This window comes from Phalangium opilio, unplaced genomic scaffold (genome assembly GCF_054372755.1).
Source record: "Phalangium opilio isolate 3A_F unplaced genomic scaffold, DU_Popi_V2 ptg001170l_1, whole genome shotgun sequence".
Lineage (NCBI taxonomy): Eukaryota > Metazoa > Arthropoda > Arachnida > Opiliones > Phalangiidae > Phalangium > Phalangium opilio.
In genome coordinates, this window is record NW_028324255.1 from 4,420,335 (window position 1) to 4,430,942 (window position 10,608).

A 10,608-nucleotide genomic window follows, 5' to 3' on the forward strand; every position below is an offset into this window, starting at 1 on the left:
AGCTTCCTTGACGCAATGCTTAGTGCGTTCGGCTGTTAACCGAAAGGTTGGTGGTTCGAGCCCATCCGGGAGCGGTGTTGTGAGGTCTCAGATGTGACGTAAAAAGTCAAAGTTTTTCCACAATACCTGACAACCATTGCATTTCTGAGCTTCCGTGGCTCAATGGTTAGCGCGTTCGGCTGTTAACTGAAAGGTTGGTGGTTCGAGCCCATCCGGGAGCGGTGTTGTGAAGTCTCAGATGTGACGTAAAAAGTCAAAGTTTTCCACAATACCTGACGACGATATAATTTTGGGCTTCCGTTGCGCAATGGTTATCGCGTTCATCTGTTAACCGAAAGGTTGGTGGTTCGAGCCCTTCCGGGAGCGGTGTTGTGAGATCTCAAAAGTAACGTAAAAAGCCAAAGTTTTTCCACAATACCTGACAACAATTTAAATTCTAAGCTTCCTTGGCGCAATGCTTAGTGCGCTCGGCTGTTAACCGAAAGGTTGGTGGTTCGAGCCCATCCGGGAGCGGTGTTGTGAGGTCTCAGATGTGACGTAAAAGTCAAAGTTTTTCCACAATACCTGACACACATTGAATTTCTGAGCTTCCGTGGCTCAATGGTTAGCGCGTTCGGCTGTTAACTGAAAGGGTGGTGGTTCGAGCCCATCCGGGAGCGGTTTTGTGAAGTCTCAGATGTGACGTAAAAAGTCAAAGTTTTTCCAGAATACCTGACGACGATATAATTTTGGGCTTCCGTTGCGCAATGGTTATCGCGTTCATCTGTTAACCGAAAGGTTGGTGGTTCGAGCCCACCCGGGAGCGGTGTTGTGAGATCTCAAAAGTAACGTAAAAAGCCAAACTTTTTCCACAATACCTGACAACATTTTAAATTCTAAGCTTCCATTGCGCAATGCTTAGTGCGTTCGGCTGTTATCCGAAAGGTCGGTGGTTCGAGCCCATCCGGGAGCGGTGTTTTGAGGCCTCAGATGTGACGTAAAAAGTCAAAGTTTTCCCACAATACCTGACGAACGTTTATTTTTTGGGCTTCCGTGGCGCAATGGTTAGCGCATTCGGCTGTTAACCGAAAGGTTGGTGGTTCGAGCCCATCCCGGAAAGGTGTTGTGAGATCTCAGATGTGACGTAAAAAGTCAAAGTTTTTCCACAATACCTGACGACGATATAATTTTTGGGCTTCCGTTGCGCAATGGTTATCGCGTTCATCTGTTAACCGAAAGGTTGGTGGTTCGAGCCCTCCCGGGAGCGGTGTTGTGAGATCTCAAAATTAACGTATAAAGCCAAAGTTTTTCCACAATACCTGACAACATTTTAAATTCTAAGCTTCCGTGGCGCAATGCTTAGTGCGTTCGGCTGTTAACCGAAAGGTTGGTGGTTCGAGCCTATCCGGGAGCGGTGTTGTGAGGTCTCAGATGTGACGTAAAAAGTCAAAGTTTTTCCACAATACCTGACAACCATTGAATTTCTGAACTTCCGTGGCTCAATGCACTGAGAGAAAAATGCACTGTCAAATTTACAGAAAATTACTGGAAGCATTGGATGCCAGAAGTATTCAGTAATTTTTCCAGAAAAATTATGGTATTTTCAATTCCAGAATTATTTCTGTATATTTTACTGATGGTAGGTTTTGTAAAAAGTACAGAAAGTTATCCTGCAAATTTCCTATGGTTTAGTGTTATATCCAGGACAGTTTAAGTAATTTTTGAAGTAACGTTTACGTAAATGTCACTGGAAAAGGTTTGTAGATATCGCAAAAACAGTTAGGTAATTTATACATGATAATGTATGTAATTTCTATGCAAACCGCGCAGCATATTTTACAGTTAAATTTCTGCCAGTTTTGAAGGGAAACTTGGGTAATTCGGACATAATAATTTCTACAGTTTCCGCAGCAAGCCCTATGTAGTTTGAACATAATAATTTCAACAGTTTTCGCAGGAAGTTCTATGTAATTTGGACCTATTAGTTTCTATAGTTTCCGCAGAAAGTCCAATGTAGTTTGGACAAGATAATTTCAACAGTTTTCGCAGGAAGCTGTATGTAATTTGGACATAATTTCATCAGTTTTCGCAGAAAGCTCTATGAAAAATGGAAGTATCTCTAGAACGTTTTTTTTCTACTTTTCACAACATAATATTTGTGGATTGCGCAAATAAAGTTTCGTTGTAATTCACAAAGGACTATTTCTAAAAATTTCACAGGAATTGAATTTTCCTGAAGTCCTATTTTTTACACTGTGTTGAGTAGATTAAACTTTTTTTAAATTTAATTTAATTATGAACGGTTTGAAGTGCTATTTAGGTACTATTTGGCAATAAACCACCAAATTTCATGGAAAACACAAGCATTTTATATGCAAGTTCTGTTTTCTATGCAAAGCATAAAAAACCCGCTTAATATACATGTATTAGTAGCTACTTAGTACTTATTTGCTGATGAATTATAGTCGAGCATGCAACACTTTTCATCTATGGCTAGGTGAGGGTGTGTGTTTTTTAAAATAGCATTTTATTTGCATCAAAACAACTTATTTAATTTCAAAATCCACGAAATGTATCTAAACAATTAATATTCATTTGTGGAACCCAATAAAAAGAAGTAAAGAAAAATTCACGCTCCAAGACAACAACCAAAGAAATTAAGTGATTATCCCGCCAAAATCCCATTCACAACAGTTCTTATTTTAAATTTCATGACTAAAAATTATAAAATAAAAATAATAAAATAAAAATAATAAACAGTCCTTTAGAGACTAGTAAATTTTTCATCCGTTTTCGTGACCCTTTTGATCTCGCATTTAAAGTACATTGTTAAATATGCTCAGATACAAGAAAAAGCCACTGTCCATAGGCACCTATTCCATCCAATCAAATTCGAAGAACTTATTTAGCAAGTGTAAAACTTTTGAATTTATTTCTTTGCCTTTCTTAGGATTGAACCTGGCAATGCCCCTGAAATGATTAAATTATATTTATGTGAATCTACACAGATTCCTTTATTAATTTATTTATACCTTTGAAAGAATTCCAGAGTAGCCACACATTCTTCAGGGTATTCAACATTGAACATATAGTACATAGCAAAGAACATGGCTAATGCGCCAATGATTTCTTGTCCTCCGAAGTGGTCATTCACTATAATTTTATCTACCGTCACCCAGAAGGTAGAAGCACTAGCCATATTATCACCTATTTCGATAAAATATCGTTATGTTTTGCTAAATCGAACGACATAGTCTTGTCAACTATATCTTACCAAATATGACCAGACAGGGATGTAATGGAATCTTCTTAATTACCTCGCTCTGAGGAGTACCAGGCTGCAAATTTTGTTGTTTTATATGATTAACTCCGAGAACTTTTATCTTAATTCTGATTCACCTTACCTCGACAACTGGAAAAATAGCATCGAATTTTTCACCAAAGTGGTTCAATACCAAGGACACCACCCCTGCAACCAAAGCCTGTTTTACAGGGCTACTATCTTGAATTTTGCCCCCCGATTTTATTTCAGCCAAAATTGCTTGAGTCGAGGCCTTTTTGCTTCTCGAGAAATACTGGCAAAGGAGATTGCTTTTTTTCTCGAAAAAGTTAATAAAAGTTCAGGAATGTTTTTCATTGTTAACATCTCAAGGTGGATTGCCAAACCACGTAGCTCAAAGAGGAAAGGCCATTTTTCTTTAAAATCCGAAGTTACGATCCCCTCGCTAATTTGTTTCCTTTGAAGTTTAAAACACATCTTTAGCTTAAGATCAACTTCAGCCATATTTGGATCAGCTTCCATCCAGAGTTTTCTAAGCTCTTCTTCCTCATAAACTTGCCGTTTCAAGTCTATTTCGTTAATTTCCACAGTTTCAAGGCGTGGACTTTTAGATAATTTAGGAGAGCATTTTGAAGACCTCTTCACTGGCGGCATCGCTCCTTCCGTTCTGCGCGACAGGTGATCTAGCCTTCCATAAAGTTGCACAACTAGGCTTTGATAGCCAGACCCAATAACTTCACCATCTATTTCGTCTTTGACTGCATTTGGAAACTTTTTGGTGAATAGTTCAGCAACTACGCGCATGTCACCCCTACTTGGCCTGCTGCATTTTTTTAAGGTATCATCGACTAATGCACGAACTAGTCGCCTTCGGGTTTTGGCATCCAGTTTTGTATTTCTTCCCAGTTTTTCTTGCGTTTGTTTGTTGAATATATTTGTCGAGATTTTGTACTTCTGTACCCATGTCTCCTACGTGGAAATAATAACACCTTTTTTACTCTCTGTAGATACGAGAAGCAAATATTTTAAAATCTTTAAATCGGTTTAAACCGTAAAAGTGGTTTCGTGACCATTTTAAATTCAGATTTGGATACTTTTTAAATTAATGGGCATGTTCTTTGGGCGATTTCGAGTCCAAACTTTTCTATGACATTTTACCATCCGGGCCACTGTTTTCGAGTTAAGAATGAAATATTTTACGGATGACCTCTTAAATTTTACTAAGAAATGTTAATTAAATTTAAGGGGTCATAAGTAAAATAATCCAATCTTTACTTGAGAACAATCAAACCCGAACGGCAAAATGTCATAGAACATTTTCGACTAAAAATCGCCCAAAGAACATCCCCTTTATTCTATGACCGGCTTATCAGATACACTCTAAATATAGTAGGCCTAGTAAAACAATCCTTTAATAGACCAATGAATGAACATTACATGCAGGGAAACAAACTTCCAGGGGCACGCCTCTATAGTGGATAATTTCAATCATGTCAGGAGACACCGCTAGAGGCATGACCGAGTTGGCTAGCCTCTCAGACGCAGTGAGCTTGGGCTGCCTCTAGTGTTGCCTTGTGGCGACAGGGAAATTATCCAGTATGTAGGCGTGCCCCTGGAAGTTTGTTTCTTCCCATAGGTAATATTCGTATTGGTCTATATTTCCACGAAAATACAACAGTTTCGACTTGAAAACAACCAATTTCTAGTATTCTTACCGGGGTAATTTGAGAAGCCTTTTCAGAGTTTCCAGAGGGAGTTTCCCTCGAGTGCATAGATAAGTCAAACGAATCTACGTCAATGAGTGGCATTGCTTTATCCATGGATAATGACGAAGCTTTGGATAAATAAAATCATAAACGTTTGTATGCCATTTCTCAAAATTTGGTTTGTGTACTAGCAAAGGAAACGAGCCTTATACCTTTTTTCAAACATTCTTCCAGCTGTTTTTTGGCATAAGTACAAATTTTTCTAGCTTGGACTGGTTTTAAAAACGAACATTTTAACATATTCTCATCTACTAGTTCCATGTCATTCAAGTTTTCAACTCCGAGCTCGATTAAATGATTAACAATCTGATCAACTAGGTTTGAAGGTGCTGATGGCAACGCACCTATAACCAAAGATTTAAGGCCAACATAGCTATTGTTTTCAGATGTCACAGGGTTGATCGCTGTCAGATCGTGAACCAACTGAGTAAAGGGTTGAGAAGTTATAGATCCTTCCATAGTTTGAGCTGCTTCAAATTCAGCCATCTGAAAGAAATTAGTTAATCTATGGCGTGTGCGTATACTTGCAACATAACTATTTGCATGAATTTTTCCATGTATGTACATGAGAAAAGACCCTTCTGCTTTTGCAATGGTAACCGCACTGTCATAAATTGGTTGGAATTAATTCCCTTGAATCTCGATTTTTAGGGGCTCAACCTTTTATGGACAGATACAGCAACCAATTGTTCTTAAGGTGTTCTTTACTCGTGTGAAGATATGAATTAATTCATGCTACGCGAAATAGCATCGACTTAAATATACTTTCAAATATAAACGGAGTATTATTAATGGCTATACGATATACGAGTCTAATGGTGATACACTGAGTGTTTTAACGTAATTATATCTTTCCCGTCAATTTTGTACAATGGAAGAGGATAATAATCAGATAAAGTTGACACTAATATTATCTTAGACTTGTTCATTTTTACCAATTCGAATGAGTGCAAATTAGGAAGGTATTTAGAGCTATACATGGAAACTATGCTGTATAAATTCGTTTCGAACAGCATCGATTCAATTAAACCGAAGTTAACACTGTCTTCATTAGCGTCCACACATAAACAAAGACCTTCTTCGTACGTAGTTCCCTTATAGTCAACTTTTTTCATAGAAGTTGCTGCATTAGTGTTTATCTTAAGTCTCCGAATTTCTCTTTGCACATCATTATCAAACATTTTCAAATCAAAATACTTGGAATGTAAAACTTGAATATCGGGTGGAAATGGCGAACCTGAGCTTAGATATGCTTGTTGCAGTTGATGTTTCTCGCTCAGTGTTTTGGTAATGTTAATGAAGTTTTTTGTGTGTTTAGCGTATTTCTTGTAAACATCATGTTTGCTCTCAAATCTTAAAGTCCATAAACGAATTAGCGGGCCGAAATGTAATATAAGTTCTGGATAATGCTCAAAAAATATGTGGTGTTTGGGTTTTAGTTTGTAATCCGGAAATAAAGCTAATAAATCCGCTTTGTAATCTTGAAGGAGGATCATTAACTCGGCAACTTGATTTTTCGAAATTGCTGGAGCAGTTACAATTTCTAAAACTTGCTTTAGTTGCAGGTAAAGCCCCCAAACAGGATTTTTATAGTCTTGAACTTTGCCTATTAATATTAGAGACAAGAGCCTTAATAAACACCAGATTTGTGAAGCATCCCCATTCAGTTTCTTACAGTTTGGTTTTGCAGGACTTGGCTTATTGCCAGCATCTTTTCCTTGATAAGGAAACCTGCGCAGAAGCCAGTTAAAATAACACCAAGAAAACCATTTTTCTTTAACCCAATATGATATAAATAAGTAAAGATCATAGGAAACCACGCCTTCGAAAAGATCATGCGCTAAACACGGCGCTAGTCCTGGTTCGCATACATGAAAATTCTTCAAGTCATTGAAAGGGGAATTAAATTTAATACCGCGGCTCACATTCAAAGACGAATTACGATTAAGTACTTCAAGATCTTCATCGTATAAACGTTTGGTTCTTTTTTCAAATGACATGAATTCGTTTAGGTTTTCAGCCGATACTAAGCAAAAGCGACAAAAATTTCCATTAGCAAAACTCTTTTGAAAACCACCGATCTCGTTATTACCAAGATTGTCTCCAAGAAGGCTAACAAGATTTAATTTCAACTTTTGTCCTTGCTTAAGATGGAGTCCCTCGTCTTCTAATTTTTTCAAATCGCTCACCAGTTTTTGGTAACATTTTCTAATCCCAAAAGTATTTATATTTTTGTCGTTATTGAGCGAAATAAGCTGAATGTGATCAACCGACGAACGAAATTCTGGGGGAATGTTAACAAGGGTGTAGTATACACCCACAATTTTGTGTTGGCATTTTGCTGATCCAAGTGGATTAACAGTTTCAAAAGCGTCTTGAAAAATAAGAAGCTGAATGGATTTTTCACCATTTTCTGAACAAGATTTTTTGAAGATCTTTCCATCACTTATATCTCTAAGAACTTGATTTTCACCAGTTCTATAAGTCGGCTTTGGAAACTGAATAATTTTTTGGACAGCATTATTTGATAATAGTGCGGAAAGGGACTCCTTAATGGGGACATAATGGTAAAACATTTTAACACCTTCCGAATAGCCCAAGAAAACCGGAATTGGGTCCACGTAATTCATTTTAGCTTTATAATAATTATGACGACGGTGAATGGATGAAAATTCTTGGTTGCACTGCTGCACGAGGCTAGAGGTTGGTAGTTTTGCCATGATGTTACTAATAGTTTCATCATCCACCCCTGAAGATTTTAGAATGCGAGAAACATTTTGAGCAATGAAAGCGTTCTCTACAGTTTTTAATTCATGCATTTCCTGTGCTATCAATTGAATAGTTGAACTTGGAACAAATTTTTTCGCTTGAAGTTTCAGATAAAATAGCCCAAGATTTTTCATGTACAGGTTATAATCTTCAGAATTCTCATCACTTGCTTCGCTCAATGGCAGGTTGTCTTGAGTTTCTAATTCTAACAGATTTTCTCCCTCCCATTCTTCTTGCAACATATCAGTCTGGTCATTAAGATTTATATCCGAAGTTATATTTCCTGTGACGAGCTCTGGTCGAATGTTAGAAATATCCTTTTTGTGGTATCGACTCAAATGGCAGGTAAAAGAGCTGAGTATATTATATTGTTTGTCGCAATGATTAAATGGACACAAAAGTGTGTAGCCTTTCTTCAAATGTTCTTTGATCAAATGTGATATAAGAAGTCTTGGGTGAAAAAATATGGCTTGGCAAGTCGCAAAGTTGCAAGTGTAATTCCCACGTGACTGTTCTTGGACTTGAACGCGTCTATGTGATTTAATACAAACGCTTTTATTTCTATGAATACGCTGTGTGTGACTTTTCAAGGAGTCAAAACAGGAGTACGTCATACCGCAGTTGGGAACGACACATGAAAATTTTACATTCGGTTCATGTTTGTGAAGTGAGATGTGACTAACATATAAACCCAGTTCGTTTGTTGAAAAGCCCTCACAGTCCTTTACAGGGCATTTAAAGTACATTTTGATTTTGCCGTAATGTAACGTATCATAAAAGCAATCTAAATTATAAATAAAAGAAGGAAAACCGTCCTTACAAGTCTGTCTAAATTAAAAAATTTTACAATTACACCCCTGGCACAGGGTGTAGAATTATTTAGCGTAAAATTCAAAATGTGTAAAAATATGTAATTAATTAATAAAACTGTAAGAATAAACTAGAATAAAAATGTAAAATCTAAACACTATTTAAACATAAAATATAAAATTGTTAACTATTCAAAATGTAATGGTATTAAAACCACAAAATTCAAATGTATTAAACCTTAAGAAACATTATAATTGTAAAGCGTGAAGGGCTTTGACCTTCTTTGTAAAGGGAAGTTTTTGGGACAAGAAAAATTTACCCAAAAGCCCCTCCAAAGCCTTTCAATGCTCAAGAGAAAACGCAAAGGTCACGGAGGAGTTCTGGGATGGATGAAAAGACAAGACCACCAAAAACCCACGGCGTCATTGCCACAAACTCCCCCCCCCTGGCCTCCTCATTGGCTCAAAATAAATGCGGTTTCAAGTCGATAAAATTGTATAAATAACATGTATTATATTCTGAAAAATTTAGCCTGTTTAATAATGTTTAACCTAAACAATAATAATATCATCCGTTTTTCTAAGAAGCGTTAGAAAATAAGCAAAACTACACTCGCGTCGTCTTTTAGTTGTTGGAAAGTTAACGAAAATACCTTCAATGTTCTTACACTATAATGAGGCTTATGTACTAAAATATTTTTTGTAACATTTTCAAGACTACCCATGTAACAGTAAGTAAGAATTAATCAAATCCACCTTCGTTGTCTCCATGTTACGTAATTGGATAACAAAAATTAAATATAAAAGATATATACAGGGTGTTTCTGGCAAGTCGGGGACAACCTAAGGGGGATATTCTCTGGGTGATTTTTGGTCGAACATTTTGCCGTCCGGGCCACTGTTTTCGAGTTATGATTTGAAAGTTTTAGGGTTGACCCCTTACATTTAATTAGCATTGTCATTCAGTTTCTTAATTACTTTTAAGGAGTCATCCGAAAAATACTCAAATATTAACTCTAAATTGCCCCCATAATTTGTGCTAGACTTGCTAGAAACACCCTGTATATGATACGTTCGCATAAAGAGAGCGACTAGCAGGACTGTTTCGCGCCCCGCCCTACATTTTGGCGCGAAAACGGTTGAGAAGAGAAGGCGGTTCATAATGGCGCCATTTCTTCTTATTTGAACAACGTAATTTAAAGTGAAATAAGAGATATCAATAAATGATGTGAATCTGAAGAATTAACTTTGACTATACTATTAAAAAGAAAACCAACTGAATTTTATGACTACAATCGTTTGTTTGGTCTTGTTGTTCTATGGTATTACTGAAGTGCATAGCTAATATTCCTCAAAAAAACGAAAAATTTTTAATGCTTTTTCTATGGGACGCTAACCCTAAAAACTGCGAATTTTCCTTTAACATTGCGGAAGGGTGTCATGTCATATCTACAAGGGCCTACCGGCCCTGTAGAATAGGGACTTGGCAACGGATGATTTCAGTTAATGCGTTTAACAACATTTTAAACTCACCTTAGACTTGTTATCATCTAATCTACCAATTTCGATTCACGAGCTTTTTGTAGAATATACTCCAACTAAACAACGTAAAACGATTATGAAATGTATATATTTATATAAATTTAAAATGACTGTATGGACAGCGTTAAATTACTTACCAGAATATTCACATAGGCAAACTTAATTTTCCTTTCCTGTTGCGAACGATAAAATTTCGTGAATGCGACACGTCTGTAGCCTGACACGCGGCGCCCAAGTCTACACTCTACACAGAGTTGCCAGATCAGTTTTGAAGATCTCGCCCAACCCAAGCGGAAATCAGCCCAAACAAAAATTTTGTTTTTGCAAAAAAGCGCCCAATACAGAAAGTCTTTTTAACAATAAGAAAAGTTCACCTTAGTTAAAAACCTTATTAAATCGGAAGAGCGACACATACATAATACATAAAAAGATTCAAAACAACTAAAAAAAGAAATCATTAATA

General features: G+C 36.8%; 2 protein-coding genes and 1 long non-coding RNA gene across 3 annotated transcripts; all 3 read right to left on the minus strand.

The window, feature by feature from the left end:
• Nucleotides 1-2,485: 2,485 nt before the first annotated feature.
• Nucleotides 2,486-5,098, minus strand: LOC149584362 (uncharacterized). Its single transcript, XM_089863477.1, has 7 exons — nucleotides 4,975-5,098; nucleotides 4,075-4,228; nucleotides 3,572-4,017; nucleotides 3,384-3,533; nucleotides 3,254-3,317; nucleotides 3,012-3,186; nucleotides 2,486-2,949 (listed from the first exon to the last, which is right to left on the minus strand). The coding sequence occupies exons 1-7, from the start codon at nucleotides 5,077-5,079 to the stop codon at nucleotides 2,853-2,855; spliced, it is 1,191 nt and encodes a 396-aa protein (XP_089719603.1). The 5' UTR covers nucleotides 5,080-5,098; the 3' UTR covers nucleotides 2,486-2,852.
• A 739-nt stretch (nucleotides 5,099-5,837) lies between these two features.
• On the minus strand, nucleotides 5,838-8,408 carry LOC149584363 (uncharacterized). Its single transcript, XM_089863478.1, has one exon. The coding sequence runs from the start codon at nucleotides 8,406-8,408 to the stop codon at nucleotides 5,838-5,840; it is 2,571 nt and encodes an 856-aa protein (XP_089719604.1).
• A 142-nt stretch (nucleotides 8,409-8,550) lies between these two features.
• On the minus strand, nucleotides 8,551-10,374 carry LOC149584364 (uncharacterized). Its single transcript, XR_016380206.1, has 3 exons — nucleotides 10,283-10,374; nucleotides 10,137-10,201; nucleotides 8,551-8,578 (listed from the first exon to the last, which is right to left on the minus strand). It is a non-coding gene; the product is annotated as an uncharacterized LOC149584364 (long non-coding RNA).
• Between the last annotated feature and the right edge of the window lie 234 nt (nucleotides 10,375-10,608).

Coding starts and splice junctions, on each gene's coding strand:
- LOC149584362 (XM_089863477.1), bottom strand. CDS start 5,079: ATGGATAAAGCAATGCCACTCATTGACGTAGATTCGTTTGACTTATCT. Junction 4,229..4,974: donor AGGCTTCTCAAATTACCCCG/GTAAGAATACTA, acceptor ATTTCCACGTAG/GAGACATGGGTACAGAAGTA. Junction 2,950..3,011: donor ACTCTGGAATTCTTTCAAAG/GTATAAATAAAT, acceptor TAATCATTTCAG/GGGCATTGCCAGGTTCAATC.
- LOC149584363 (XM_089863478.1), bottom strand. CDS start 8,408: ATGACGTACTCCTGTTTTGACTCCTTGAAAAGTCACACACAGCGTATT.